This window comes from Gamsiella multidivaricata (assembly GCF_025024155.1).
Source record: "Gamsiella multidivaricata strain RSA 2152 chromosome Unknown BC939scaffold_31, whole genome shotgun sequence".
Lineage (NCBI taxonomy): Eukaryota > Fungi > Mortierellomycota > Mortierellomycetes > Mortierellales > Mortierellaceae > Gamsiella > Gamsiella multidivaricata.
Window position 1 is genome coordinate 314,671 of NW_026251739.1, and position 27,246 is coordinate 341,916.

General features: G+C 48.9%; 14 protein-coding genes across 14 annotated transcripts; 7 read left to right on the forward strand and 7 right to left on the reverse strand.

The window, feature by feature from the left end:
- Positions 1–395: 395 nt before the first annotated feature.
- Positions 396–1,784, forward strand: BC939DRAFT_451098 (uncharacterized protein). The gene is made up of 2 exons (XM_051555610.1): positions 396–1,210; positions 1,524–1,784. The coding sequence occupies exons 1-2, from the start codon at positions 428–430 to the stop codon at positions 1,665–1,667; spliced, it is 927 nt and encodes a 308-aa protein (XP_051412436.1). The 5' UTR covers positions 396–427; the 3' UTR covers positions 1,668–1,784.
- A 355-nt stretch (positions 1,785–2,139) lies between these two features.
- Positions 2,140–4,465, reverse strand: BC939DRAFT_451099 (uncharacterized protein). Its single transcript, XM_051555611.1, has one exon. The coding sequence runs from the start codon at positions 4,350–4,352 to the stop codon at positions 2,229–2,231; it is 2,124 nt and encodes a 707-aa protein (XP_051412437.1). The 5' UTR covers positions 4,353–4,465; the 3' UTR covers positions 2,140–2,228.
- A 743-nt stretch (positions 4,466–5,208) lies between these two features.
- On the forward strand, positions 5,209–6,627 carry BC939DRAFT_451102 (transcription factor subunit Med10 of mediator complex-domain-containing protein). Its single transcript, XM_051555612.1, has 4 exons — positions 5,209–5,533; positions 5,681–5,761; positions 5,864–5,966; positions 6,103–6,627. The coding sequence occupies exons 1-4, from the start codon at positions 5,316–5,318 to the stop codon at positions 6,334–6,336; spliced, it is 636 nt and encodes a 211-aa protein (XP_051412438.1). The 5' UTR covers positions 5,209–5,315; the 3' UTR covers positions 6,337–6,627.
- On the reverse strand, positions 6,495–8,357 carry BC939DRAFT_477034 (uncharacterized protein; the record flags this gene model as incomplete). Its single annotated transcript, XM_051558639.1, has 1 exon — positions 6,495–8,357. One exon carries the CDS (start codon positions 8,355–8,357, stop codon positions 6,495–6,497), a length of 1,863 nt encoding a protein of 620 aa, XP_051412439.1.
- Positions 8,358–8,457: 100 nt separating this feature from the next.
- BC939DRAFT_451109 (protein translocase SEC61 complex gamma subunit) lies at positions 8,458–9,681 on the reverse strand. Its single transcript, XM_051555613.1, has 3 exons — positions 9,466–9,681; positions 8,944–9,046; positions 8,458–8,804 (listed from the first exon to the last, which is right to left on the reverse strand). The coding sequence occupies exons 1-3, from the start codon at positions 9,563–9,565 to the stop codon at positions 8,792–8,794; spliced, it is 216 nt and encodes a 71-aa protein (XP_051412440.1). The 5' UTR covers positions 9,566–9,681; the 3' UTR covers positions 8,458–8,791.
- A 182-nt stretch (positions 9,682–9,863) lies between these two features.
- Positions 9,864–10,698, forward strand: BC939DRAFT_451112 (mitochondrial import inner membrane translocase subunit tim10). The gene is made up of 2 exons (XM_051555614.1): positions 9,864–10,040; positions 10,428–10,698. The coding sequence occupies exons 1-2, from the start codon at positions 9,940–9,942 to the stop codon at positions 10,594–10,596; spliced, it is 270 nt and encodes an 89-aa protein (XP_051412441.1). The 5' UTR covers positions 9,864–9,939; the 3' UTR covers positions 10,597–10,698.
- A 9-nt stretch (positions 10,699–10,707) lies between these two features.
- BC939DRAFT_477035 (uncharacterized protein) lies at positions 10,708–11,606 on the reverse strand (the record flags this gene model as incomplete). Its single annotated transcript, XM_051558640.1, has 2 exons — positions 10,708–11,141; positions 11,246–11,606. The coding sequence occupies 2 exons, from the start codon at positions 11,604–11,606 to the stop codon at positions 10,708–10,710; spliced, it is 795 nt and encodes a 264-aa protein (XP_051412442.1).
- Positions 11,607–13,169: 1,563 nt separating this feature from the next.
- BC939DRAFT_477036 (uncharacterized protein) lies at positions 13,170–14,774 on the forward strand (the record flags this gene model as incomplete). The annotated part of the gene is made up of 4 exons (XM_051558641.1): positions 13,170–13,876; positions 13,985–14,198; positions 14,306–14,453; positions 14,557–14,774. The coding sequence occupies 4 exons, from the start codon at positions 13,170–13,172 to the stop codon at positions 14,772–14,774; spliced, it is 1,287 nt and encodes a 428-aa protein (XP_051412443.1).
- A 59-nt stretch (positions 14,775–14,833) lies between these two features.
- Positions 14,834–16,815, reverse strand: BC939DRAFT_451117 (GMC oxidoreductase-domain-containing protein). The gene is made up of 4 exons (XM_051555615.1): positions 16,472–16,815; positions 15,793–16,368; positions 15,214–15,680; positions 14,834–15,085 (listed from the first exon to the last, which is right to left on the reverse strand). The coding sequence occupies exons 1-4, from the start codon at positions 16,646–16,648 to the stop codon at positions 14,893–14,895; spliced, it is 1,413 nt and encodes a 470-aa protein (XP_051412444.1). The 5' UTR covers positions 16,649–16,815; the 3' UTR covers positions 14,834–14,892.
- BC939DRAFT_157680 (uncharacterized protein) lies at positions 16,520–17,719 on the reverse strand. The gene is made up of 2 exons (XM_051550258.1): positions 17,355–17,719; positions 16,520–17,250 (listed from the first exon to the last, which is right to left on the reverse strand). The coding sequence occupies exons 1-2, from the start codon at positions 17,621–17,623 to the stop codon at positions 16,704–16,706; spliced, it is 816 nt and encodes a 271-aa protein (XP_051412445.1). The 5' UTR covers positions 17,624–17,719; the 3' UTR covers positions 16,520–16,703.
- A 902-nt stretch (positions 17,720–18,621) lies between these two features.
- BC939DRAFT_451121 (uncharacterized protein) lies at positions 18,622–19,542 on the forward strand. Its single transcript, XM_051555616.1, has 3 exons — positions 18,622–18,679; positions 19,043–19,197; positions 19,355–19,542. The coding sequence occupies exons 1-3, from the start codon at positions 18,655–18,657 to the stop codon at positions 19,412–19,414; spliced, it is 240 nt and encodes a 79-aa protein (XP_051412446.1). The 5' UTR covers positions 18,622–18,654; the 3' UTR covers positions 19,415–19,542.
- A 9-nt stretch (positions 19,543–19,551) lies between these two features.
- On the forward strand, positions 19,552–22,593 carry BC939DRAFT_451126 (RNA processing-related protein). The gene is made up of 8 exons (XM_051555617.1): positions 19,552–20,001; positions 20,101–20,282; positions 20,384–20,500; positions 20,590–20,660; positions 20,745–20,838; positions 20,932–21,085; positions 21,172–21,295; positions 21,390–22,593. The coding sequence occupies exons 1-8, from the start codon at positions 19,827–19,829 to the stop codon at positions 22,099–22,101; spliced, it is 1,629 nt and encodes a 542-aa protein (XP_051412447.1). The 5' UTR covers positions 19,552–19,826; the 3' UTR covers positions 22,102–22,593.
- Positions 22,594–22,924: 331 nt separating this feature from the next.
- Positions 22,925–25,409, forward strand: BC939DRAFT_451128 (uncharacterized protein). Its single transcript, XM_051555618.1, has 4 exons — positions 22,925–23,090; positions 23,949–24,104; positions 24,218–24,312; positions 24,444–25,409. Exons 1-4 carry the CDS (start codon positions 23,009–23,011, stop codon positions 25,371–25,373), a joined length of 1,263 nt encoding a protein of 420 aa, XP_051412448.1. The 5' UTR covers positions 22,925–23,008; the 3' UTR covers positions 25,374–25,409.
- Positions 25,410–25,421: 12 nt separating this feature from the next.
- On the reverse strand, positions 25,422–26,558 carry BC939DRAFT_451129 (uncharacterized protein). Its single transcript, XM_051555619.1, has one exon. It carries the CDS (start codon positions 26,163–26,165, stop codon positions 25,461–25,463), a length of 705 nt encoding a protein of 234 aa, XP_051412449.1. The 5' UTR covers positions 26,166–26,558; the 3' UTR covers positions 25,422–25,460.
- Between the last annotated feature and the right edge of the window lie 688 nt (positions 26,559–27,246).

The following is a 27,246-nucleotide window of genomic DNA, read 5'->3' on the forward strand; positions in this document are numbered from 1 at the left end:
GTCTTGCTGCTGTTCCTGTTGCTGTGCAGGCCGTTGGGACAAAAAAAAAAAAAGTGCTCGCTCGTCGGTTTGCAGTGGTCCAGAGTGGCTTACAGACTACAATAAGAAGCCGGCCCAAGTTTGCAAGTGTCTTTTTCATCCTCTCAACTTTGGTATGTGTGCCTCTGAAGAAATTGCTTTATCGGCCATCGCACACTGTATCCATCCATCCGTCTATCCGTCCACCTCCCCCCGCAACCATCTATCTATCCATTCAACAGCTAAACATCGTTCTCGACGCGTTCGATGGCTCATTTATCAACCCTTCATGGATCAACTGGACATGGAGACTGTGCAGGATGAATGCAGGCTGATCACAGCGACTGACCTTCATCTTCGACTCTCCTTCTGCGATTTAGACCTTTAAATCCCTCGAACAGCTATCATCATGTCGAAGGCAGGCAAAAAGGAAGAATATTTCCAGAAGCTCAAGACTTACTTGGAGGAGTACAGCTCCATCTTCATTGTCAACGTCGACAATGTCGGTTCCAACCAGATGCACCAGATCCGTAAGGCTCTCCGTGCTGATGCCAAGATCCTCATGGGTAAGAACACCATGGTCCGCCGTGCTCTCCGTATTCTCCAGACCGAGAACCCCGACTACGAGAAGTTGATGCCCTCGGTCCGCGGTAACATCGGTTTCGTCTTCACCAACTCGGACTTGAAGACCATCCGTGACAAGATTCTGGCGAACCGTGTCAAGGCCCCTGCTAAGGCCGGTGCTTTGGCCCCCATTGATGTGTTCGTCCCTGCCGGTAACACTGGTATGGAGCCCGGCAAGACCTCTTTCTTCCAGGCTTTGGGTGTCCCCACCAAGATTGCCCGTGGTACCATTGAAATTATCAACGATGTCCATCTGATCAAGGTCGGCTTCCGTGTCGGAGCCTCCGAGGCTGCTCTTCTCAACATGTTGAACATCTCCCCCTTCACCTACGGTTTGACTGTCGTCCAGGTCTACGACCAGGGCACTGTCTTCCACCCCAGTGTCTTGGATATTGAGGAGGATGCTTTGATTGGTCACTTCGTTGCCGGTATCAAGAACATTGCCGCCATCTCCCTCCAGATCGGTTACCCCACTGTCGCCTCGGTTCCCCACTCGATCATCAACTCTTACAAGAACTTGTTGGCCGTTTCCATCGCCACCGAGTACACCTTCCCTGGATCTGAGAAGGTAATGTGTTGTCTTTGGCCGTCTTTTTCTTCGCGCTTTATTATTTTTCCTGTTTCTTCATATGTGAGCCGTGTGATGAAAAACTCATTGTAGCCCTTTAACAAGGCGATGACGAGACAACCAAACACTCTAATTTTTTCCTGATGGTTCCTTCAACACACATTGTCGTGTTTTTTAATTTTACTCTGGATCAGCCTCTTTTTTTTTTGTTGGAGGACGCAAAGTGTCTGAATGGACGTTGACGACTAATCATGTTGTGTCTTTTTTTTTTTTTTTTTTTTTTTTTGCACTTTGGACGGAAAACGTAAAACAGATTAAGGCCTACCTCGCTGACCCCTCGGCTTTCGCTGTCGCTGCCCCCGTTGCCACCGCTGCCGCCACCGAGACCAAGGCTGTGGAGAAGGTTGAGGAGAAGGAGGAGTCCGATGATGATATGGGATTCGGTCTTTTCGACTAAATGCTTCCCGCGCCTCAACATCGTTTTCTTTCAATAAACATGTAAAAAAGGTTGGCCAAGGAAGCACTGAGAGGTGTGATTCTAGCTATCTTTTGTTGGAACCAAAAAAAAAAAAAAAAAAAAAAAAAAAGTTTTTGGTCTTTGTTGTCATTTTGATTTATGAACATCGGTGCCTGAAAGAAAAATGGTGCTGGTTGCATGCTATTATTGCCCTATAATCCCATTATTCGCATTTTAATTAACACACCGATGAGGTGTGGCAATAGTTGCACAGACCCCAGGGAATGTGGATCGGCTCTATCTTGGTGGCTGTAGTAGATCATTGCAAGGTCAATCGACTCTAGAAACAATTTGCTGTTAAAAAAAAAAAACATCATTCGCATTTTGATGGTCTTGAATAATATAAAGTCAATGGCACAAAAAGAAAGTCCATTGGGAAGATATTTATGTTCATGAAAGAAATGTTCAAAAGTTTAAAGATAAAAATTGCTGTCTTTTTATTATTATTATTTACATATTGATAATCATTCTGGTATTATTACAAGGTTGTGGTCGAATGTTTTAATGCACAAGGACCATGTCAAAGTCGTGGTCAACAGGTTCAGGGTGAGCAAGTCCGAGTGCTGCATCAACAATTAGATCCAATGGGTCGGCGGACTTGGTTGCCTTGGATGGTTCTTCTTCCATAGGTACTTGTGGTTCTTCGTCCTTAGACATAGATCCATCCGAGTCGCCCGTGTTGCTGCTCAGCTCAGGTTCGACTTCTGTCCTGTTGTCCTCGGGTTCTGCTGGAGTGGGGTCCTCGGTCATCTCAACAGCTGTGGCATCGGTAACTTCATTGTCTTGCGTGGGCTCTTGCTCTTTAGGCAACTCTGAAGAGTCGGCCAAGTTTTCCTCAGTCTTATCCTCCACATTGTCATCAGCAGAGATGTCGGGGAGAGACTCGATATCGGAAACAGAGAGAGTGTCAAGGTCGGCAGTAGCGTTGGCTCCTTCTTCCTTCTCCTCGATAGCCTCGAGGACCTCGGGCTTGGACTCAGAAGGCTGCGCTGGAGTAACGTTCTTGCCGGTTGTGGACTCTCGGGCCTTGAACTCGTCAACAAGATCGAGCAACTGCTGGCTCTTCTTGATCAACTGCTTGCGGTGTCTGCGTACAGAGGCGTCGCCGTCGCTTTGGACAGAGTCCAATCGGAGCATGGTCTTGGTCAAGTTCTCCTCCGTCAGCAAGATGCGCTTCTTGTTCTCGATAGTGCCGGTCAAGATCTCGTTCAGCTCTCGAGACAGGTCATCAAGCGCTGAGTCGATCAAGTTGAGCTCAGAGTGCTTTTCCTGGAGGGAATCGTGCTGCTCCTGTTCCTTCTTTTCTTCCTGCTTTTGCTGCTGCCTGTCTTGGCGCTGCTTCAGGATATCGGTGGCACGAAGCTCGGGCGAGGACTGAGTTGATGAAGGAGTGGCGGTAGTTGGCGCAGTAGTAGTAGAGGCGACAGCGTCAGTCTTCTTGTTGGCGGTCTCGATTTCGGCACCAAGGACAGCCTCAATCATGGACTTGATATCAGGGTAGGTCATGAAGTAGTCACCGATCAAATTGTCCTCCTTCTCCTCTGCGATGGGCTTGGACTTGGTATCAGCAATGTTGACCTTGGGGGAGGTGACGGTGGATGAAGGAGTAGCTTTGGAAGTGGTAGGAGCAGGAACATTGACCTTGTTGTCACTCTTCATGGCGGCAGTTTCGATCTTGGTGCCAAGGGCAGCCTCGACCATAGACTTGATAACAGGGTTGTTCAAGAAGTAGCTGCCAACCAAGTCCTCTTTCTTCTCATCGTTGGTGGACTCAGACTTGGACTCAACGGCGGCCTTCTTCTCCTGCTGCTGTTGCTTCTTGGCCTCGGCGACTGGCTTCTTGGTCTCGGCGACTGGCTTCTTGGTCTTCTGTGCCTCAATCACCTTCTGTCCCTGCTGGTTCTGTTGGCGACGCTTACAAGGGTACTGCTGCTGATCCTGGGATGAATGACGCTTAAGGTGAGCGTCAGGGAAGAAGATGGCGTTCAACAGGTGGCTCAAGACATCCTGATCCTCCGCTTCCTCCTCGTCCTCAGAGGCGGAGGCAGCAGCTTGAAGAGTGAGCTGTTGCTGCTGACGCTTCTTGGCTTCAGCAATGGCGACCTTGGCGGCTTGTTCCTGGCGCTTCTGTTCCTCGATCTGTTGCTGCTGGAGGCGCTGCAAGAAAATGTGTTCGAGTGCAGCTTGCTGACGACGGCGCTCTTGCTGCTCTCGGATCTGCTGCTGCTGCTTCATGTACTGGCGGATGGCCTCCTGCTCGGCCTCGTACTTGGCCTGAGCGATCGCCTGGGCCTGAGCACGACGGCGACGGGCGAGAAGTTCTTGTTCGATCAATTGCTGGCGGCGCTGTTCAATAAGCTGCTGCTGCCGCTGTTGTTCGAGGAGCTGCTGATGGTGATACTGCTGGCGGGCGATCTTTTGCTGACGCTTGCGCTCGAGGGCCGCGAGGAGGAGGCGCTCCTCTTCGTCAGGGGAATCTTCGTCCATGGATTCGAAGGAGGTGGGGTTGGTTGAGATGAAGGGATTGGAGGTGTATGAGGTTGGGTAGGAGGGATGCTGCTGCCGCTGCTGCTGCTGTCGACGGAAGGGGGTCGCAGGGGCGGGGTGGCCAAAGAGTGCGTACATGGTGGTGATAGTGGTTCTTGTGTTGGTGGGGTGTTCTTTTCTGGTTTGTGTATGAAGGGGAGGGGGAGTAGTGCTGTGTTGTGCTGTGTTGTGCTGTGCTGTGCTGTGCTGTGCTGGAGCTGGCTTTGCTGTGTTGATGGTGGGCTGAATTGGAGGCAGGAGGCCCTTTTATACGGATTCGAGTCGCGTGCAGGGGTGGCCAATCGAAAGGGCGGGAATTTGTCAGAGCATTCGAGCGCCTTCGATGTGCTATGAAATCACACCTTCCATATTTGGCAGGATGCGTAGACTACTGACCAATCCTTCCAGAACCATCCAGCATGCTCTCCCAAGTTCCAACCAGCGACTTCGCCCCCAAGAGTTTCAATGGACCTGGGCGCAGTGTTTTTCTCCTTGATGTGCATCCAATGCATGTCATGCAGATTTTTGATTGCTGTAGATGACAGACAGTGGTCAAGGGATACGTGTATCCCTTGTCTATGGCTCATTCACAAGCAGCATGATTAGGATACAAAGCTGCGTTCTCAGGCCATGTTTTATCCCCTCTTTGCGTACACACTGCTCCACATGGGCCGGTTGTTTCGAGCATCCTAGGTCGCATTCTTCTCATGCAACAAGGAAGGGAGGTGACTGGAGTGCTTTCTTGTTGCTGCACACCACACACACAGGGCCTAGCTGCTGATAAATTTAGCCCAGTTGGCTGTCAAGGGTTGGTGGAGTACCACCTTCAAGCCTCCTTATGAATACACCAATACATAAAGAGCTTTGCGAAGTGAAGACGATAGAAGTCGGCGTCAGAATGGGTTGGGTTGGGTTGGGTTGAGGGGAGCGTATGCTGCGGATATCCATTCTGCTTAGGAACGTGACTTCAAAGTTCTAGCTCTGGACCACACATATCCCTTTCGCCCCCCAGCCCGCTCATCTGCCAGACGCATCTCTGTCCAGTTTCCTCAATCCACCACGATGGCACCTCAACCCACAGCAGTCGCCACAACCAACGCAGGAGCCCAACCAGCAACGCCAACACAGGCAGAATCAGCCGAGGCGGCATCCATTCACAATGAGCAGACGAGACAGGATTTGGAACGGAAGTTGCAGGAACTGATCGAGTGTCTGTTGGAGCTGAGCATCACTGTCTATGACTTTCAGGCGGAGAGTAACTCATTGGTGCACCAGAAAATGTAATTGTGGATAGCAAGGACCCAACCAATGCTGAAAGAATAATACAGGAGCAGCGTTTTATATAGCCTTTTTTTTCACTTTTTGGTGGGAGCATGGGCTAACGACCTTTTTTTTTTTTGTCGTTGGTAACTTAATCGCGTTTCTAGTCAGGAACTCATCGCGCAGTTGTCAGATATTGAAGGATTCAAGGATAAACTGGACATGATGGTACCTTGGGAAGTTCTGAGGTAGGCCATTGCACAATTTCGAAAAACGGGTGATGCATCTTTCTTTTACATCTTTCTTTTTCCTCAAGTCTAACCCATATCATACTTCGACTTGGAATGTAGCTACATTGAGGATGGAAAGAATCCGGATCTATTTTCAAAGAGCTTTGTCGAGGCAGTTGCGGGCGAGAACCAGTTCACGAACGGAAAAATCACAGCCTTGAAGGCAAAGTATCGTTATCCATACATGATCAGGAACAAAGTATCGACATCATCCTTATTCCCCTATAGCTCACGGATTTTCTAACCGTGATGACATCCTTTGCTTTTGTTTGTTTGTTTGTTTTCTGCGCCGGCAATAGAGCTTCGAGGCAGCATTGACACAGAATCTGGGATCTGCATTCCCGGAAGAAATGATGGACTATGAAAAGATCCTGAAGGAGGTCAATACCACAGCAAATACCGATCCTGGGACGATATCCGCAAATGCCTCGGCGACGCCTTTGGAAGGGGAGAGCAGTTCAGGGACCATCAACCATACAGTCTCTTCGTCATCATCATCCTTAGGACCTTCATCTATCTCGCCCGCTTCATAGCGTTGGCGATCATATATCCCACTCTTGTATATAAAATCCCTCCTCGCCAACTACCGCATTGCAACCATCGTTGCAGGCAATAAAATGAAACTACAAAAAAACAAAGAAATGCATTGCAAGACACGTTTAAATTTATTGATATACACATACTCTTCATACTATTCAATTAGCCGCCTCTTTGAAGGACGGAAGGTTTCCTCCTGCAGCATATGCTTGCCCAACAAAGAGCGTCCCGATCTTATCGTAATAGGCGCAACCATCGATGGGTTGCCGTTAGCGACTTGGATCCACGTAATGAGCACCAGCAAAGACTGGGCAACCCAGGTCCACCGAGCCGTTCCCATATACAAGATCCCACGCGAGATCGGCGTCGAAGGCACGGCTGTATTCACAAGTCGAGCTCCTCTCTGTCCTGCCTGCAGCGGCTCGTCCCCATCAAGCTCCTTCATGATGTTCTGACGAACCTTGGCCTGTAGGAAGCGATGGATTCTCGCTAGGACATACTGTCCGTGTTCGATCCATGCGGGTGCATTGTAGATGCGTTCAAGCTCTCGCGGTGAGAACTCATCTGTCGGGACAAGGAACAAGGCCACCAGCTCGATCAACATCGCCTCGCGCTTGAACTGCGCCCGTTGTTGGAACTCTGTCGGGTTAGGCAGCGTCAGCATGTCTAAACAGACGTGGATCACTGTAACGTAGAGTCGGTGCGGAGGAAGGATCAGCCCTGAGGTTGGAGGTTCGAGGGGAGCTTGATCAAAGTATTCGGGTAGATGGTGCTCTGTTGATGGTTTGAAGCATAGGTCCCGGGCTGCGTTCAATTGGAAGTACTGGTTTGCTGGATGGTGCTTGGCGGCGGACTGGAGGTATTCGAGAAAGGAAGCGCTCTGTTCCCACAAATACCTCTCAGCGAGCTCATGCTCAATTTCTGCATCGTATTCCTCCTCCTCCTCCTCCTCCTCCCCCTCCTCATCCTCGACCTTGGTTTGAGCAGCTAGAACTGCTTGACCGAGAAATCTAGGCTGACTGTCGGGAGACAAACAATACGGGTGTGTATAGTCACTCTGGTGTAGCCCGATCGTAGTCTTGAACAAATCGAGCACGTTTCTGTAGGTGGTGACCAGTCGCATACGCCTACACATGGGACATGAGATGTTGCCTGCTCGATCGAGGTCCTGCTCGCACTTCCAACAGATTGAATGTCCACAAGTCGTGATGACCTTCATAGCCGTACTAGCCTTCAAACAAATCGGGCATGCGTCCTGGTCGGGGATTATCGAGCTATCCTCACCCGCACACGAGATAGAGCCTTCCTCAGCAGCCGCGGCCTGCTTTGACATGAAGTTCAGCAGAGAGAGGTTCCGCTGTTGCTCAAGTGCGCAGGGCTCGACTGTTGTCTTGAACCAATTACGGATTCGTTGGACCGATGTGTTGTGAAGCAGATCCCTCACGCGACGATGCATTCGATTGTTTGCAGATGACCTTGGTGCCAGAAAGATGCATCGGGCACGATTTCGATATGGCAAATGCGGAAGCATGACATATTGCTGGAATGCCAGGGCAATTGGAGTTGATGGGGACACGGACGCGTGCTGAAGCGGGCGATATTCTTCGAACAGGTCTGGGGATGGCGAACGGTATTGCTCATCCAATTGCGGGACTGAATGCGACATGGGCGAGGATTGGCAGCTCACCCATTCCATCGAATCATCGGCCTCCAAATCACTAGTACTCTGTGGGGCGGGTTGTTCTTGGGGTGTAAATGGCAGTTGAGGCATCGACTCTGAGGCAATGACAGATGTAGTATCGGGCACCGACGTGGGTACAGTGCCTTGAGCTGGCTCGACGGATGGATGAGCATTCAGCCAGATCTGGATATAATCGACGTGTGGATCCATGGCTCCTCTTTCGTGGAAAACGCTGACATGATCCTGGTGGCAAGAGTGCTTAGGTGAGGTGTCCATGAGGATTGTGGGCTGATAACCATGGCTGGTGAATATCGGAGGGTGGGAGAAGTAGAGCATGGGTTTAAAGAGTCGTTGAGGAAGGTGTAGATACAAAAGAAGTGATCGAGGGTGAGAAGGAAGGAGAAGAAGAAGAAGAAGGAGGTGGTGATATAGAGAGAGGCCTTATAGTGGGATTTGACATGGCATGCGAACAATCGAGACGCGTCTCAGTCTAGAGAATTGACAGCGCATTCAAGCCACCAATCAGGATTTGACATCGCTCCCAGGGGGTCAGCCCTTCAATCCCACTGCCAGTCTATCCAAGTCATTTTCAGTTGCGATGATCTTCATTGCACAATGATCAATTAGACACTGTTTTCGCATGTTTTTGGGCTTTATTAAAGTAGAGAAAGAGAGGAAGAGAGAGCACTGGTGTATATTGTAACAAATGAGAAACACGACGTGGTTCGATAACCGTGGATCAGGCAGAGTATCGTATTGTACAAAGTCGTTTAAGCACCACCGCTATTGGGATACATCAAACACAGAGAAAAGAAAGAGTAAATAAGTGGTTAGAGAGTGCAAAAGTGAGGGCTCAGTCGAGTATGACACGCAGAAGACGTTGACGAGGATATTCTTCATAGCAACGAAAGTGTGGACTTACACAAGGATGTTGTTGATGGGAATGTGGATCAGCTTGACAACGAAGCCAATGACACCCATGACGAAGAAGCCCATGGAAACAGCCTGGGTAATCTGCATGAACTCTATTGAATGGTTCAATTATCAACAGTTTATAGTGGTGAGCGACAGAGAATCTTTATTCCGTTGATCTGGTATCGATATCGTAATTGCAATTAAAGACAAAGTCGAGGCTGGAAGGATGCACTGATATAATCCAGGTTATTAGAACTCCAGTCCAAATTCTTTGTGGCCAAGTCCAAATTGTGGTGTCCAGCTGAACCAGATGAGGATCCGTGATGATGAAAAGCGGGAGTGCGCGTTGTTCGATGTCGCCCCGGCGTTCAAGTCGAAGAGTCCAGTGATCATGCTTTTTCGAGTCATGAACGATTTCTATAGTCTAATGCCTTCCATATCCATGACTCGTGTCTCTTTCGCTCCCTTTCTTATCCAAAGCAAAGTCCGAGATGAAGAAAATGTTCCTGGGAAAAGAACAAGAAAGTACCTTTGCGATCTGGCTTTGTGCAGCGGTTGATGAATGCGACGCCGTCCTTGACAAACTGCTTGGGGCCCTCGATGGCGGTCTGAGCAAACTCGTTATCCATTGTGATATGTGTGAATATGGGTCGTAGGAGGTGGGGATGAAGTGAGAGGGAGAAGAAGAGAAGTGAAGTGGGATGAGGATGGGAAAAGTGATGAGCGACGTAAAGACTCGAGAGAAAGGAGCAGAAAGAGCTGAGAAGCGAGGCGACCAATCAGAATCAGCCAATGAATTGGGTCCACCCAGCGCGCGTTTTGGTGTTCGTTATTTCCGGTCCTATTTCCTTTACTTCCGCATCGAATAATGGGAGAACAAACAAAGTCACCCAAACCGGCCTGTATGACAAGGCCTTGCTTGATCCGCTTTTCTTTTGTTGCTCAACCATTCCAACACACCCTACCTCGACCGACCAACCGACAAGGATTATAAACTACAGCAATGTCCTTCTTTATGAACAGCGGCGCCAACCAGTCGGTTAACATGCAGAACATGGCCATGGCCGAGCAGGAGCTTGAGATGGTCTCCGACTTGTTCAACCGGTATGGCTCCATCCTTTTCGTATTCCGTTTTGGAGTAGGCAACTGAGAGACCCGGGAGAGGTCTTCTTTTTTATCTGAACGAGACACGCAGCCGCTGTCGCCTTCTCATTTTTCTTTTCAGAAATGGCATCATTTAACTGGGTGGCACACAAGGAACACTGGACATGAAACTAACCGCTCGTTCTTTTATCTGCACTTCATCTCGGTTATCTGCTCACGCTTTTCTGTCGCCGCATTCCACTCCAAACGCCATGTCTGGATCGACTCGTATTATCGTCCTGCGATGATCAATTGTGCCTTGCTACATAAATGTGGCGACTGGAATACCCGATTTGTATCCGGATAACTCGACACTTCATCTCTTCCAACACGCGGCGCGAACAACAGCATTGTGTCATCATGCCACAAGAAGTGCATCCCCACCACCTATATCGAAGGCGACTTGAACAAGGGCGAGGCCGTCTGCATTGACCGCTGTGTTTCCAAGTTCTTTGAGGTCAACAAGTCCGTCGGCACCAAACTCCAGCAGATGTCTGGAGCCGGTCTTCCCATGTAAAATAATATCAAGAGCCAACAAAAACACTGGTTTATTACTTTATTTTCTTTCTTGAAAATAAATAATAAAAGAACAAGAACGAACGTATACATACAAAATACAACATTATCCTCACTTGCCAATGGCCTCTCCCACTGTCCTAAATGCATATCCAATGCATTCAGATGGGACCCCAGCTAGATCCAGTGTCCTAATGGCCACCTCGTCGCACCCAACACGCTTGTAAAAGTCCCTGGCCTGGGTATTGCCCTCTAACGTCCAAATGATGACACCTCGTCTCATGTTGAAGCGATCGTATCCCTCCTGCAAAGCACCCAATATCAACTTACGGCCAAGTCCTCCGCCCTGCACTCCGATTTTGACATAGAGCGTGTCGATCTCGCAATCGAAATCATCCTGGGACCAACCGTCGTAAAATCGGTGGTTGTAGGCGCGATCCCAGTCAGGAACCATGACTTGTGACATGCCAATGATTTCGGGCTCGCCCGTTGTAGGGCTGGTCCTCTCAGCAACGACATAGGACGCTTCCCGCTCATCCACTGGGGCTGCAATGAAATGATAAGGTATGGACAGAGGGTTAGCATTCAAGTGCAATCGTTTGCCGCTTGATCCATTAAAGACCGTTTCTGAAGATCTGAAGTGCACATACGAGTCATTCTTTTGACGTGACGGGTGGTCATCTTAGAGTAATCCAGGGTATCGAGAAAGATCTTGGGCGCAATATCACGATAGTGGTATAAGTAATTCGAGAATTGCATCTCTGTCATTAGGGCAGCATCCTCGACTTGACCATGGCGAAAAGTAACGGTTTCGACGGGTTTCTCACTGAGATGGGTGGAGGACGATGAATTGGTCGAGGCGGTCGAGGCGAACGAGGCAGTAGATCGGATGGAGGGTCGTGAAGGAATATGGACCGGAATGGGTGTCTTTTGTTCAATGCTGTTGCTATTGTTGGTAGTAGCGCCACCAGTTGTGGTCTTGGTGATAGTTGAGATGTCTGCAACGGCCATGTGGATATGTTATCCTGCCAGGGGTTCGGTAAGTGAGACTTTTAAGGTTTTGAGGTGTGAAATTCCAAATGTGTTACGAATAAAAAGGCTGAAGGGCCGGCAAATGAAGAGGCAAAGAAACAAGTTGAGAGAGAGAGAGAAGGAGAGAGTGTCGATTGCTGAATCTAGCCGGTTCAAATAGTGTGGGCCGATGGAAACGAATGGAGTGTCATGGAGAGGAATGCCAGATTGAGTTTTCTTCACGGTGACTCAAATGGCGTTTTTTTTTTTTTTTTTTTTTTTTTTTTTTTTTTTTTTTTTTTTTTCCTTGAAGAAAAAGGATAGTGCAAGGAACTTTATCTGTGGATAAACCCTGCATTACGAGACAGCGATTGGCTTCCGAAGATGCACCTTCCCGGGCGTGGCGTAAACCTTTAGACCTTTTTGTGGGAAGCATCGCAGAACGGCGCAGCAAGGCGGGGAAGGAGGTTATGCATCATGTCTAGAGTCCTGCCTGCATTAAGGATGAAGACTCGCTTGCGCAATCTAATGGGATATAGCTGAGAGATTTTGTAGGGTCGAGGCTTCTAGTCTCAATTGCAGCGGGTACAGTAGTGCTCGCGTATTATTGAGCGCACAGTGGAGGCATGGCAATATTGATCTGGTCGTCGAGGATGTCAATTGGCCTCCACAGGGCGTGAATGTACATGCTACTCATCGAACGCACGCGACAATGAATGATATCGTGTTTCCCTACTTCACAACCGCAGACTGCATCAAGCAACACGAAGATAAAAAAAAAAAAAAAAGCGTGGAGATTGACGAAGATGGATTGGGTTTACATTCGGCGACTCTCGCTCGACGGATATTAGACGAAGAAGCTCAACCGTGGCTACAAGAGACCATGCTTTATGTTGGCCACAGTTCGCGTAGGGGGTTACCGAATTTAGTCCAGTCTCATTTTGAGCAAGGCAGCGTGCCTGCAAAATTGGTGGCAAACAATGTTGAGCAAAGGACAAAAAGCCACTATAGGGGTTGAAGAGCAGCTCCTTCTCCTCCGCTTTCACCAACCGAACAAACAACTCGCTTGACGTTCAAGCATCGACATTACCAGCATATATTTATCCAAATCGCATACAGCACATATAAGTAAAGGCTCATGTCCGGCATCAGCACTCGCATCGGTACGACTGGAAGGAGTCTGGCTTCGTTCTTGTGAATTCTTGAGGAAAAAAAAAAAAGTTCGCGATCCTAATCCTATTACCATCACGCCGCTCTGAATGTTAACCAGACAAGGGCCAGAAAAGATTCGCGCCCAATCTCAAGGCTCGTCCTAATCGAAATAAGACAGCAGCATCAGAGGATGGAACTCCAGTACCAACGCCGCCTGTGGCCGGCAGCGACTCTGGAACCTTTGGAGCGTCTCTTCTAGAGTCCGAAACTGGAAGCGCCAGCAGCATCGCAACCGACACTACTATCAACATTACACCATCTAATACTTTAGCGGATGCTACCACGGTATCTGCGCCTGCAGCCGATCCTGTACAGAGCGCATCTACGCGGAGATTATCAACGGCAACACCCATGTCTCCACTCATGTCTCATAATCGGATAATCACCTCATCCAAATCACCAGCTTCTATCTTGACAAAAGTGAACAAGACTAGTCAATCAACCGCCATCTCGGTCCCATCTCAGAAAACCGTAACAGAACCATCTTCATCTTCAACCATGGGATCATCTTTATCCACAGCACCAACAAAATCCATAAAGGGGGCCTCGATTATTTCGGTGCCCACTGCAAGAAGCTACGCGGACATGGAGCAAATGGAAGAGGTCGAAGAGGTCGGAAGTTCAATAGCGTCCAGGAAACGGGCCAAAGGAAAACAAATTCGGCCGAGACAGCAACAACTGAATACCCAGATCGGAGAGGATGGCGAAGAAGATGTTGAAAATGGCGAGGAAGCTTTGCCGGATTACAACAACATGTACATGTACGAGTTCGTCAAGGATTTGGGAGTCGGGCGGCGTTCAAAGGCGTATGTAGAGCAGCAGGAAATGTTTAATCAGCAACAAAAGGTAGACAAGAAGGAGCAACGGATACGAGATATTCGAATTTTGGAAGGCAGAGGCCCTTCACCGCAACGGGAGCTTGAGAAAGAGGAAGGGGAGGAAGAAGACGAGTTGCAGGCTGAAGATGGCAATGATGACGAGACACGAAACAAGGACGAAAAGTTCAGTTTCGCAAAAATCGAGATCAGTACATCAAAACCATCATCAGCGCATAAGACGTAAGTAACCTCGGGGCCAGCATCTTCCTCTGCACTTTCACAACACGCTATGCTGGGCACTTAATTTGCTAATCGACTTTATTTTTCTATTTTTTTATGACATTACAGATTTGCTCCGCAAGTTCGTGTTATTGACGGACGAATTGAGCTGGACATGGATTCGTTGACTGTGGACCATGCGGTTGTGGAAGCAGTAGAGAACCAGGGTCCAATGGAATATGTCGAAGAGTCATCGAGCACCAAGTTTATCAACAGCGCGTCCTTTGGTAAGAAGGTTCGATCTGAACGGTGGAACGATGAAGAGACGGAGCTTTTTTATAAGGTAAAAAAAAAAAAAAGACGCCCGCTTATAAATGCAATCGTTCAATTGCTCTATTGTGCTTCTGGCTTGTATTAATCGAAATTTCGGTTTTGTAATGTGCATCTTAGGCATTATCGCAGTGGGGCACCGATTTCAGTATTATTTGCAGATTGTTTCCAAGCAAGACTCGAATTGCTGTCAGGAACAAATACAAGCGCGAGGATCGGTACAATCATAGCAGGATCGAAGAGGCATTGAGCAACCGGGCACCAATCGGTATGTTCATCTGCGCCTTGTGCACCATGCTCGCATATTACATGTCATGTAAAAAAAGGTAATGCTGGACTAAGCCAATGTCTGAACTATCATTGCCCTTTAGATCTTGAACAATACTCGCAAATGACGAAGATAGAGTTCCCTGAAGTGAGCGAATTGGATGAGGTCAAGAAACTGTCCGAGGAAAATGAAGGAGACGACTCATTGCTCCCCGAAAACGGCTATGAGGACGAATATGGCGATGAACAAGAAACTGGACCAGAGGAGGAGATCGTGGAGCAGGAGGACGATGGAGAGGAGATTGTTGGCATGGTCGAGTAGCTCTTATTCCAATCTCACCGTTTAATACAATTGAGGCGGTTGCAGCAAGGTTTCAACAATGCACCATTATATATTTTTATTCAAAGGCTCTATTTGATTATATTCAAGCGCTTTGGTCTTAAAGCTTGGCCGAGCCGTCAGCCTGCTTGATAAACTGGGCGATCGAGTATGCCATGGAGTAGGTGGTCAACATGGGGTTGACACCGCTGGCCGTTGGGAATGTAGAGGCGTCCGCAACATAGAGGTTCTTGACATCCCAAGTCTCACCTGTCGGCTTAATCGCTGAATCCCTGGGGCTACTTCCCATACGGCTATTGTACGCAGCATCATGAAGCGCAAAAAAAAGAAAAGAAAAGAAAGAAGTCAGTAAAAAAATATCTAATAGAACAGCCTAAAGTGCCAACCTTACTAAGCATTCAAATGGAAAAGTTCAGCATACCAGGATCCCATCTGATGTGCAGAGCCGATGACAGTCGACCCGGCCTTGACACTGCTACGCTTGACTTCCGCAATATACTTCTCAAAGGCAGGATCCTCGATGCCGAGAGCCTTGTTCACGATGAAGGGATCAACATTGTTCTGAGTGGTCCAGACAGATGATGCGCCAGCGGCGACCAAGAGTCGGAGACTGCGATCCATGCCCTCCTCCAGAGAAACGGCATCGTGGCCCGAAACCGTGTAGTTGATACGGGGCAAGCCGTCGGGTCCGAGCTCGATCGAGCCGCCGTCGCGGTCGCGACTGAGGACGATGAGGGGTAGGATATGGTTGATGTCGAGCATTTGGCGCTTGTGGTCGCCGGCGCTCTTCCACTTCAGGAAGGCAGAGTTGAGTCCTGGGTGATGTGAAGGGACCTCGATCTTCGATCCATATCCCTTTCCATCTGTGTTCTCAGCAACAGTGGTGAGCTATATAGTTTGAAGAAGAAAAATGGAAATGTCAGAATCACACTGCAAGGTCCAAAAGCAGCTCGTTGATCCCTTGCGATCACATCCAGAAGCACAGGCAGTAACAACCTACGGCAGTCATGATGGATCCCTGGTAACAATCGACCCTCTCGTCAAACTTGCCAAACACATAGGAGACTGGGTGGAGACGGAGGTTGCGTCCGATGTTTTTGTTCTTCAATCCACTGCGCTTCAGCAATGCAGGCGTATGGATCGACCCAGCCGCGACAACGACCTTATCGGCCTTGACAACAACTCTGCGTCCGTTCTGGTGGCCAACCACACCAATGGCCTTGCCCTTTTGAATCAATACACGCTCCACAAATGTATCCTGCAGGAAACGTGCTCCATGGTCCTTAGCGTCAGCCAAGTAGGTCATCATCGTTCCCTGCTTCTCACCAAAGCGGCATCCGAATCCACACCAACCGCAAGAGTGCTGCTGTCCGCCAGTGTTCTGAGGAATATCCTTGGTCGGGTATCCGAGTCTGCGGGATCCCTCCAACAAGAGACTGTTGGCCTTGTTGTGCCTCAAGTACTTATCCGAGATGTGAAGACGTTCAGTGACGGCATCGATCGATCTTTGGTACGCGGGTGATGTGAAGTGAGGGAGTCCCATCTTGGCCCACTCTTCACGGACGAAGTATGGGAGCTATGTATCCATAAACATATTTGTGTTAGTTACTAGTCCTTGACCGATGAATGGAATGGATGCGTAGGTCTTATAGACAATTAGGGAGAGACTACTGGCGTACCTGAAGAGAAGCACACCAGTTGACAGTCGTTCCACCACCCCAGGTGCTTCCCGCAAGAACGGTGATGGCTCCATCGGTGGAGGTCAAGGCCGCAGCTAGAAGTAAAAACGATCGATATACCGGTGTTAGTTCACGTGAAGGCAACACATTTTGGATAGATTGATGCCCATGCCTCATGCGTGACTTTCTCGGAGAGGGACAAGGGAAAATAAGATTTAGCAATTACTTTGAATTAAAATAAGGGGAAAGAACCAAAAAAAGATGCGATAAAACGCGCAAAGTAAAGTGAACAGTTTGCCGTTGGGGACATGGGAGACGTACCATTCTCATACAGCTTTGCCAAAGCGTCCGCTTGAATGAGCGAAAGTTCGCTCTGAGCAAAATGGTGGCCCTTCTCGATCACCAAGACGCGCTTGCCAGCCTTCGAGAGTTCTGCAGCCATGACTCCGCCTCCAGCGCCCGAGCCCACGATGACCACATCAAACGACAGCTCAATACCCTCGGGCGGAACCTGGATAAACTCGTATGCGGGGAAATTCTTTGAAGAAAAGCGCTCCGAGTGCATCTCTGGGTCAACGCCAGGGTATCCAATGGCAGTGTGGATGGCCTCGATGGGCTGGGTATAGAAGGTAATGGATGTCAGCGATATCATGGCGCGCGCAAAGATGCGAAGCTTCGTGATCATGCTGTTGGACCAGGACAGGAGGATCTGTGTGCGCTGCTCGCGAGAGAGCGAGGCAAAGTCGCCATAGATGCCTCCCAACGCTAGTGTTCCGATTCTGTGGAGAAATAAAAAGGGAAGAAGTCAGTGATACTTTCCCCAAAGAATGTCATTCCTCTGGGGCAATTCTTTTTTTTTAAAAAAAAAGAAGGGAAGCGTTACTTTGTGGAAAGGACCTTGAAGACTGTGGCGAGCTCCTCGATCTTCTCTGCAGGCTGGCCATGCAGCTTTTCGACCACGGCCTCACCCAGGTTCTGGTTCATAACACTGGCCTTACCAAAGGCCCTCAATGCCTCGTCGTTGGTTCCGTCCGAGTTGGAGCGAACGAAATCCTCGAGCTCCTGGCCAGTAAGTTCTGGAATGATGGTATCGACGATGGCATAGACGACCTTGATCTGCTCCTCAGTAAGCGTGGGTTTAGATGGGGCCATGATGATTTCGCGTTGGAGAAGATATATAGGATTGGTAGGATGTTGGTGTGTGTGAAGGCGTGAAGGTGCGAGATGTGAGATGTCAGTTAAAAGTGATGAGACTCGGCCAGGAGGAAAAAAAGAAAAAAAAAAGTTCACGTAAGTTGTAGAAAGGATGAGTCGACAGCCAGAGAAGGATGAAAGGAAGGACGGATGAACCGATGGGTAGATTCGAATTCAAATGAAGGAGATGATGCGCAACGGCAACCCTCTTTATATCGATTAACCGTTGCTGCTGCAGGAACAGCATATTCGCTCTCGCTCCCGTGCGTCCCATTTACTCAGAATACTTTTTTGTTGTCGCACTGGCCGGGAAGGGCTCCTCATGGTTTCTCGGCTCCGGTCTGCACTCTCTGTTTCTCGCTTCGCCCTTCGCCTTGTCGGGCCATTCGGTTCATGTTCTCTGGCTCGGAATCCAACCTTGCTTCTCCACAACCACTCGGACGGTAACCGAAGACGCCTTCATAGCTCTGCAACCTCTTGGCACCCGTCTTCTCGTGGCCTGAGTCTGCGTCTCTTGGTCACTTTCAAGTGCATATGATTTGGCTTTACTGAAAAGAACTATGTACGACATAAAGACAATCCGTTGTAAAATCAAAGAAACACCAATCGGGCCTAGAAGAAATCCTGCAGGATGGCACAGGTTATCGCTGGATGGGGTGGTCTGGGCAAATACAGCAGCAGACCAACATGGAGGACCCCGTTGCGAGTTGCAAATGGATTTACGGATGGACTGCTCAATATTTCATATACATGGTCGCATACGTGGTCGTATACAGGATCGCTCTTCTGCTCAGACGCGTCTAGACTAGCAAAAAATAAAGCGTGCTTTCGTCGCGTGTGGGCATCCTGTCTTTACCTCATAGGCCATCGCTGTGGAGACATGTTTCAGATACGCCACTGTCCACCTCAGGGCACTTCTTCGCGCCGTACCTGAGCTGACCTTTTCTACTCCAGACACCTCCTTCGTCCTCCATCGAACCTGATTCACCATGCCCGAGATCAAGATTCAGACCGGTGCGTGTACTCATCTCGACTTGACTTGATTTGGCTTGACTGGACTGGACCGGGCTGGACTCGACTCGATTCGACTTATCCCCTGCCTCAACATTTCCTATCCCACCCATACCTCTACATACCATGGCGCTGTATACCATGGCTATGCACCACCTACAATTTCATCACCTTCTGCAACCCAAAGATCAGACTTGAACAGACTTGAACAGACTTGAACAATCACGAGCACATTTGCAATTGATTCCTTTTACCTGAACATGACCATACTGCTTGCCTTACCTCGGACGGATAGGAGCACCGAGAATAGCCCACAGACCAAGATACTAGTTTACTGACATTCATTGGTTACTTGGACCATCGTAGCTCCCTTTGACGCTCGTTTTCCCAACGCTAACCAGAGCAAGCATTGCTGGCAGGCGTATGGCGACTACTTCAAATGCATTGATGCCCGTGGCGAGGAATTCACTCCCTGCAACGAGTTCAAGCGGGTCTTCCAGAGCCTTTGCCCCACCGATTGGGTATGTGTACTTTCCTTTTTATTATTTGGGAGGCGTAGCATCCATATTCGGATCGGAATCCATCAAAGAAAGGATATCCGAAACAAAGCACGAGGGCGAGATAGAGAGCCACTTTTGACTTCGAGTGCGACTTACCTTTGGTTTTTCAATGTCTTAGATTAACAAGTGGGACGAGCAGCGCGAGCAGGGCACCCTTCCCTTCAGAACCAAAGTCTAAAAACTGTCTATCCGATCTCACTATCATACCCCACTTCACCACCAAAAGTGTTTTTGCCGACACACATGCCAGTAGAACAATAGCAGCAGAAACAAGTTTAATTGACAATAAAGGACCATATATCTGCTAAAGTGTGCGAGGAGCACCATGATTGTATTACTAATGCTCGTAAATGCAGTTGCATAATACGGACGAACCCATGCGACGCGAAAGGTAGTTGCCGCGTCCGTTCTTTTTAGGACATTACGGTTCCCTAGGACCTTGCGACCTAGGGTTCAAAAAAAAAAAAAAAAAGTGGTCAACGATATTTGAATGAGCACCAAGCCACACTTCAGTTAAAGGTTCGCGCCTTTGCAGAGATTCAACGACAGAACACACACCCCACGGCCACCAAGCTAATCTAGACTGACTCATGGAAGGCGCCAACGGAAAACCAGCAGGAGGACGCATTCACTTCGGGTCTCTTGAGGCTGTTGAGGCAAGGAATCGCCAGGCCGCTTCTGCAGCTGCGGCGGCAGCGGCAGTCTCGGCCTCGGCATCACCAACGGTTGCATCACAGTCTAAAGGAGTGACGCTGGACGAACTAAGTAAGAGAAGTCTGACTACCTTACATTCTGCTCTAGCTGTCTCTCGATTCCCAGCATTCTAAACGAAGGTATATTTATTGGTGTGTTCTGCCGTCATAGAGACGGACGATAAGTTTGAGATGTCAGAGTCTTCGAAAAGGGCGCGGGATCAGCATATGGAGATCATGGAGATGTTTGAGCGAAAGAAGCGAGCACGGACGATCGCCGTACCCACAGAGGACAAGAAGGTCAGGGAAAAGCTCCGGGAACTTGGGGAACCAGTCTGCTTGTTCGGCGAAGATGTAAGCAACGTTCAATTGCAACGGAAGGAGCTGAGCATCCACTCTGAAACGTCAAATCTAACAAAATCATATTCTGCTTTGTACTTCGATACTCGTCCTAGAACATGGATCGACGATCTCGTTTAAGGGACTTGATGTCGAAGGATGCACCTGTTGAAGATGGAGACCAAAAAATGGAATCCGAGGGTGAAAGCGAGAGTGATTCTGATGAGGAGGAGGTAAGGAAACCGGGTCACAGAGGCGAACAGGATATCTTGCACTTCTGGATCACTACACTAACGCAAATGGGTCCCTTTTACATTCGCAGGAGGTGTACACACCCGGCACACAAAGTCTTTTGAAAGCTCGGCGGGACATTGCACATTATTCGTTGCCAAGGTATGAACATGGACATGGAAAGCGGCATAATCAGCACATTGTCTTCAGTCACGGGAAACTAACACCGACCAATTCATGCAATAGGGCGGCAAAAAGAGTGGCGAAACAAAATGAAGAGAACAAGATATCCATGGCCGTCTTTAAAGCAATGCGAGCAGAGGAATTTGAGAAGCTTAAGGTATATAATTGGAGACACTCTGCTTTGCACTTCAGCGGCCGTTTCCATGGACATCTGCTAATCTGCAGCCTGGCATTAATATTTTATGCATAGCTCTACGCCAACTACTCCTCTCAGATCGGTGATGACAGGCCATTGTCCCAATGTGCATTCTCCCCAGACAGCAATTTTTTGGCGACTGGATCATTTGGTGGACTCTGCAAGATTTGGAGTGTCCCTGATTCCAGATTGGTACATTCGCTACGAGGTATGGAGCAGACACTGGAGACCTGTTTATTCCAAGAATGGGTTGCTGTGTTCCCTTTTATTAACACTGCTACTCAATTGCTCCAGGACATACGGATAAAATTGGAGGACTCAAATGGCATCCAAGAGCACATATTTCTCAGGATCGTGGAGCCGTGAATCTTGCATCTGGCGGAGGAGACGGCATTGTGAATCTGTGGTCCTTGGAAAGGTACTATAATTGATGTCCATCTTGTTGTATTTTTTTTTATTGCCAGGACTTCATCGTCAGATCTTAACCCAACGATCTATATCTCCCAATCTAGTGAAACACCGATCCAATCATTGAAGGGCCACGAGGCAAGGGTAGCCCGAATTAATTTCCACCCTATGGGTCGCTTCTTGGGAAGCGCAGGATTCGATGGAACGTGGCGACTGTGGGATGTCGAAGCCGGCACAGAAGTTTTGACACAACGCGGCCATTCACGCGAAGTTTACGCTATTGCATTTCAATGCGACGGATCCTTGGCCGCTACGGGAGGTCTGGATGCTGTTGGAAGGGTGTGGGATTTGCGGACAGGACGATCTGCATTGACGATGGAGGGCCATGTTTCTGATATTCTTGGAATCGATTTTTCGCCGAACGGGTACCAGATTGCAACGGGCAGTGCTGATAATTCGATCCGCATCTGGGACTTGAGGACACTGCGTTCAATCCATTCGATCCCTGCACATACCAATCTTGTGTCGGATCTCAAGTTTTATGCGGGTCCCATACTCCAGGATGAAACCAGCTCGGCGATGCAGGTTGATGGCGAGCAGGTGCGGCCAAGCAAGAGTGGACTCTACTTGGGCAGCTGTAGTTTTGATGGAACGATCAAGCTGTGGAGTGCGGATGACTGGAAGCTGCAAAAGAGTTTGGTGGGACATACCGGTAAGGTTACCGGATTAGATATCTCAAACGATGGACGATTCCTGGGATCCAGTGGTTTTGATAGAACCTTTAAACTGTGGGCACCAGAGAATGCCGATTATTAAAACAAAACAATTGATGATATGAAAAAAAAAATTTTTTTTTATGATACTATCCATTGCCCACTCTTCGTCAAATGAACATTTGTCAATAGATCCATTGTGCACGCTCTTATTAGCAGTTTGTCTATTCGGCACTCTTATCACCAACTAGCCACTGCAAAGTCCAAAGCGCTTATTATTGTTATTAAGAATGATAGAAGAGATGTATCCCCACTTCAAATCGCCAAAAGGTCATGGGATGATCCGGTGCCATGGTTAAAGTCACCAGAGTCCCGAATCCAGGGCGATCTGCAGCGGGGATATACCAGGCTCCTTTCCACCCCACATACCCACTCTTGATCCGTTTCAGTCCCTCGTCTCAAAGAGAGAAGAGGAAGAGTAGTAAGAACGAGAGTGGGCAGATAGTGAGGGGATAGAGTGCAGGCGTATTGTGTCTCTCTCCAATCGTTTAACTCGCTTCACAGATGGGAAATGCAAGAGCAAGGTGATTATGATGGAGAGGTGTGAAGGAAAAAAAAAAGATCTGCCCAGGTTTGAAAAATAAATAAACAGTGGGCACTGGGGCGGGGATCGAATACTTATCCGTCATGTCACGGCATCAACGGAGATCGCGTCTGCTGCCCCCTGCAGGGGTATCTTTTGCCACCAAAAAAATAGAGTTGGAAAATTGGCTCTGTTGTCCTGTGGTGTGGGGACGTGGATGGCCTCTCTTCGCCGACTTGCTGCTGTGTCTGTAGCAACAGCGTCCCATATGTCCATTAGACATACTCCCCCCATCCACATGCAATACTATGGGTTGTAGGATTATAAATACTTCTCTTTTCCTCCATATTCTTGCATTGACTATTACAGCGCTTCTACAGCACCCAACTCCCCACTCCACCTTCAATTCCCAGTAAAAAAAAAAAGAATGTCGTCCATTGCCCAGCAATCCATTGAAACCACAGCTCTTGAGCGTCTTCGGATATCTCCACAGCAATTCCAGTTCGCAGGTAACGGCATGGCACAATCAAGAGGACCCTGACCCTGATTCTATCCAACGTCCCCCCCCCCCCCCGCCCAATTTGCGTCCAGCAAGATCAATAAAACCAGATATCACTCGCGCCAATGTTCTCATTTCCAATACCAATACTCCGTCCTATCTTACTCTTCCGTCTCTTCATATCAGCTTCCTCATACATACCAAAAAAAAAAAAAAAAAAAAAAAAAAAAAAAAAAAAAAAGACAGGTGATGTCGTAACGGGCTGGCTTCGACCTGTGAGAAAAAAAAATTACAACGTCGGTGAGCCATAGGAGTGTAGGATTGTATGCTTGCACATCTCTATTCACAGATCTGTATGGGCATGTGCGCGTCGTGCATGGTTGGTTGGCTCTAATAGGGCTGTTTTCGAGCGCACTTCAGTATCCATGGCATATCTTGTATCAATATTTGTATCCGAGCGAGTCGTCCACGGCCTATCTTCGTAAACAAATAAGCAGCACTTGGTAATAGAGACGTTGGATGGCGGGAGATGATGAGGGGGGGTTTTTTCCTCCTTTTTCGGAAAATGGGGTTCTAACACGCCCAGAAAGCGAAACGACGGATTGGTTCCCTCCTAGAAGCGAAAAGAGGGTAGGAGCGGACTGACTATCGCCGCTCATAACAGATTTCATTAGCCTAGAAAAATGGGTAATAGACTATAGGCGAGATAAGAGGGTTGCGGTGGACTCGGAACTACAGATGTCCAAGAACGCACGCACCAGGGCTTGATTCTCAAATATGATTGGCTGATTTTTCTCATAAGATACGCGTTTCTATACGACTATTATTAAAAAATACCCCTCTGCTGCTTTTTTTTTTTCGTTCGTAGCATCAAGGGCCTCTCCGGGCCAGGTCTCGAAACTGAAGTTGAAGAACATGACTTCGGCACCAGTGGGGTACAAGTTCAAGACGAACGCACCAATGAAATACTCGGTCAAACCCGTGCTCGGGGTACTGGGACCGGGTGAATCCATCAAGATCTTTGGTATGTATTCGTTGTTTATTGCCTTGACGCATACAATGCAGTCTCTCTAATGCGGAGATGGGTGGTTTAAGTCCTGACAACCTGCTTGGTTCCGTTGGATGAAAAAAAAAAAGTACGATCTGACAGCTGGATCAGTCCACAGGACAGGTTCCTTCTGCAGAGCGTCGATTTGACAGAGGAAGAAGGACGCTCGTTGGATTCTCGTAGCGTAAGTGGACGTCCCCGCCTTTGACCCAAAGGATATACTGTGTTCAGCGTCCTTTGCGATCCTGTACGTTGTTACTGCTGCTGACGAACCCCGAACCTCCGCTGGTCTGTTCGCTTTTATTCAATCTATAGTGGAAGACCTTGGATGCGAAACGCTTCCTCGAGAGCTACATCCCCTGCTCCTCAACCTCCACACTCTCGTCTGGCGACCTCGAGGATGATGCTGGATCCATTTCCTCATCCTCTGCAACATCCTCTGCCGCGTCCTCTCCGTCCTTCCACGCCTACGACCTCAGTCGTGCAAGCCAGCAACAACAACGTCCCCGTCAATCACAGGTCTTTGAGCGCTGGCAGTATTTTGAGGCAACCCGACCAACGATATCGATCGGCGGGCTTGGAAGAAGGTTATCCACTAGCTCGTCTACCTGTTCGTCCGCAACTTCTTCACCGAGCACCTATCCTACCTTGTTCACGAAACCCCTCGAGTCGTCGTCGTCGTCATCGCCGTCGACTCCTCCAAGTCCAGCATCGACGACGCCTACGACCGCGTACTCCTCAAAACGCAGCTCCGTCTCGTCGAATTATCATCGGCAGGTCATTACTTCGACTATCAAGGAGGAGCCCGCAAACATGGGCGCGGGATCGGGATCGGGATCGGGGCCCTCATCGGAGCCAACACAGCATTTTCTCTCTGAGCTGGGATTCTCGAAGAAACAGGTCTTAGGAACAGTGTCGAGGCTCAGGATTTTTCAACATTATAGTATGAAGCAGGCACTGCTGTGGTCGTTGGTCTGTCTGTTGCTTGGGATGCTGATGCCGTTCGATCGAATGACAGATATAATGGGGAGTGGGAGGAGCCGCGAGAGCTGGATGAGTCCAGATACCAGCGACAGGTACAACATGGATACGGAGGATGCCAGAGAAGATGCCGTGCAAATCTCGATTGCTTCGTCCGAAAGGGAACCTTCTGGAATAATGGATCTAAAACCATCGTTCGAGTCAAATGGGTTCTATCCAGCAAGCACAACACAGCAACATGAAGTGGTAGAGGGAGCAGTATAAACGAAGAACACGTTCGTTGTATAAAGTATCGCGCATTAGTCATTAATAAATGGCATTCTCAGCTTCTCTATGCTTTCCTATGTAATATTATCGCTCGTGCTCGTCTTCATCATCTTCGTCCGACTCACTACTTCCAACGCGCCCAAAAATCGCACTCTTCATCCTTGTACCCAGGCTCATCTTCCTCCGAGAAACCACCTGTGATTTTACCCTCCTATCGTCCTTCGGCACTCGTTCCTCGAGTCCAGTACCACCACCACCGCCGCCAAGACTCAACGTCTGCAATCCATGCAAGGACGACGATCCCCCGGTCATCGACCGGCTCCTTGACCCCCACAGCCCACTGTCTGCATCAATGATCTTCGAATCAAAATCGCGTCGATCATAAAACCTGTTGTTTGCGTTCGTCTCGGATCCGAGTGCCTCCAGCTGCGTATCCTTAAACCCTGCTTCCGCGACCGCGTTCTCCACAAACGAGTTGCTACGTGAAACCGCAAACGGATGAACCAATGGCTGGCTGTTGTGGAACTTCCTACGGGAGATCGAACCCAGGCTGCTCCTATCTCCGGCGCCATAGACATGGTTCTGGCTCTGAGATTTCCTGGGCATTCCCATCCGAGGAGCCTTGCTTCCGCGTGATGACGAAGAATAGATCGAATTGCGTGTTGAACCAGGTCTGTGGCTTTCGATTTCTCCCCCTGATCCACCTCCTTCTGCCAGATTGGACAGGCCATGGGCATGGCTGCCGTTACTGTACCTCGCAAAGCTGCCATGAGAGCTAGATGAGCGCATGATACCCGACCGCGAGGGACTGCCATAGTGCTGCTGCTGGATATATGAATCTCCATCGTCGTCGTGTACTGATTCTGGCAAGTCGACAACTGGGTGAGGTTCACAGTCGTGTCGCTCGATTCCCTGGTCTTCCTCTTCCTCTTCCTCTTCGTCGTCTGTTTCGCCCTCGACTCGGATATGGAACGGAAGTGGGATGTCCTTAATTGCGCGGAACTGACCACAGTTGTTCAGGTGTTCGTTCTCCAAGCGGAAGAAATTCCATTGCCAGCGTCTGGATGCATTTCAAATGAAGAGGATACCGTCAGATTACAGTCACACAGCAGTGTAAGGGGCGCATCACATCCACAGACGAAAAGACATATCCGCTTACCTGAGGACCTCAAGGAACGCCAAACTAAAAGACAGGATCACCACGTTGATGTTCATGGGAATCAACCTTACCACCCACGAGAATCGTCCAAAAAAATCTAGCACAATCGCCATATAGTACACCCAAGTCCTCGAATACACCAGCTCCTGTCTCAGGAACGGGTGTCCATACGCGCCTCCACCATGTTTTCCAAACCGAAACAATCCCCAATCCATGTAGACATCCCACGCAAACGTGTACACACTTGCGAAGAACGAGAATATGATCCAAGCAACTTTGAGCCGAGTTCCTCCATAGTGTCGGTACGAAAAATAGATGAACAGGTTGACCAAACTGGCAGTGTATTTGCCCGCGTTGAGCAAATGCGGGAACCATTCCAGTGTGTCTCGGTAACGTCGCAGGCACTGCAAGAAACGGAACCAGGCTGGCAGGGCTGTCACGAAGGGTGTAATCCACATTTGACTCGTCGAACATGTGCTTCCTAAAATACATGCGTGCAAGGTATACCTGTGTTAAAACATCATTGTTTTGGTATTTTGCTTGTCCTAGCATCCATAGATAAACCCCCCGCGGTCAACACAGATATAGAACACATCGGCCTTACCAAGGTTAGTCCATTGCTGAGAGTAAGCGCACATAGCAAATTCGAACTGTTCCATCGAGTATGATAGCGAATTCATTTCATCCGCCAGAAAGAAGTCTCTGAACTCG

Coding starts and splice junctions, on each gene's coding strand:
- BC939DRAFT_451099 (XM_051555611.1), bottom strand. CDS start 4,352: ATGTACGCACTCTTTGGCCACCCCGCCCCTGCGACCCCCTTCCGTCGA.
- BC939DRAFT_451112 (XM_051555614.1), top strand. CDS start 9,940: ATGTCCTTCTTTATGAACAGCGGCGCCAACCAGTCGGTTAACATGCAG. Junction 10,041..10,427: donor GTCTCCGACTTGTTCAACCG/GTATGGCTCCAT, acceptor CGCGAACAACAG/CATTGTGTCATCATGCCACA.
- BC939DRAFT_451098 (XM_051555610.1), top strand. CDS start 428: ATGTCGAAGGCAGGCAAAAAGGAAGAATATTTCCAGAAGCTCAAGACT. Junction 1,211..1,523: donor CCTTCCCTGGATCTGAGAAG/GTAATGTGTTGT, acceptor AACGTAAAACAG/ATTAAGGCCTACCTCGCTGA.
- BC939DRAFT_451121 (XM_051555616.1), top strand. CDS start 18,655: ATGCCCGAGATCAAGATTCAGACCG. Junction 18,680..19,042: donor CGAGATCAAGATTCAGACCG/GTGCGTGTACTC, acceptor GGACCATCGTAG/CTCCCTTTGACGCTCGTTTT. Junction 19,198..19,354: donor GCCTTTGCCCCACCGATTGG/GTATGTGTACTT, acceptor TCAATGTCTTAG/ATTAACAAGTGGGACGAGCA.
- BC939DRAFT_451129 (XM_051555619.1), bottom strand. CDS start 26,165: ATGCGCTCATCTAGCTCTCATGGCAGCTTTGCGAGGTACAGTAACGGC.
- BC939DRAFT_451128 (XM_051555618.1), top strand. CDS start 23,009: ATGTCGTCCATTGCCCAGCAATCCATTGAAACCACAGCTCTTGAGCGT. Junction 24,105..24,217: donor TGAATCCATCAAGATCTTTG/GTATGTATTCGT, acceptor AAAAAAAAAAAG/TACGATCTGACAGCTGGATC. Junction 24,313..24,443: donor GCTCGTTGGATTCTCGTAGC/GTAAGTGGACGT, acceptor TTCAATCTATAG/TGGAAGACCTTGGATGCGAA.
- BC939DRAFT_157680 (XM_051550258.1), bottom strand. CDS start 17,623: ATGGCCCCATCTAAACCCACGCTTACTGAGGAGCAGATCAAGGTCGTC. Junction 17,251..17,354: donor TTCAAGGTCCTTTCCACAAA/GTAACGCTTCCC, acceptor ATTTCTCCACAG/AATCGGAACACTAGCGTTGG.
- BC939DRAFT_451126 (XM_051555617.1), top strand. CDS start 19,827: ATGGAAGGCGCCAACGGAAAACCAGCAGGAGGACGCATTCACTTCGGG. Junction 20,283..20,383: donor TCTGCTTGTTCGGCGAAGAT/GTAAGCAACGTT, acceptor TACTCGTCCTAG/AACATGGATCGACGATCTCG. Junction 21,086..21,171: donor ATTGGTACATTCGCTACGAG/GTATGGAGCAGA, acceptor CAATTGCTCCAG/GACATACGGATAAAATTGGA.
- BC939DRAFT_451117 (XM_051555615.1), bottom strand. CDS start 16,648: ATGAGGCATGGGCATCAATCTATCCAAAATGTGTTGCCTTCACGTGAA. Junction 16,369..16,471: donor ACTGGTGTGCTTCTCTTCAG/GTACGCCAGTAG, acceptor ATGGATACATAG/CTCCCATACTTCGTCCGTGA. Junction 15,086..15,213: donor GCACATCAGATGGGATCCTG/GTATGCTGAACT, acceptor TGCGTACAATAG/CCGTATGGGAAGTAGCCCCA.
- BC939DRAFT_451109 (XM_051555613.1), bottom strand. CDS start 9,565: ATGGATAACGAGTTTGCTCAGACCGCCATCGAGGGCCCCAAGCAGTTT. Junction 9,047..9,465: donor CACAAAGCCAGATCGCAAAG/GTACTTTCTTGT, acceptor ACCATTCAATAG/AGTTCATGCAGATTACCCAG.
- BC939DRAFT_451102 (XM_051555612.1), top strand. CDS start 5,316: ATGGCACCTCAACCCACAGCAGTCGCCACAACCAACGCAGGAGCCCAA. Junction 5,534..5,680: donor TCATTGGTGCACCAGAAAAT/GTAATTGTGGAT, acceptor TCGCGTTTCTAG/TCAGGAACTCATCGCGCAGT. Junction 5,762..5,863: donor GTACCTTGGGAAGTTCTGAG/GTAGGCCATTGC, acceptor CTTGGAATGTAG/CTACATTGAGGATGGAAAGA.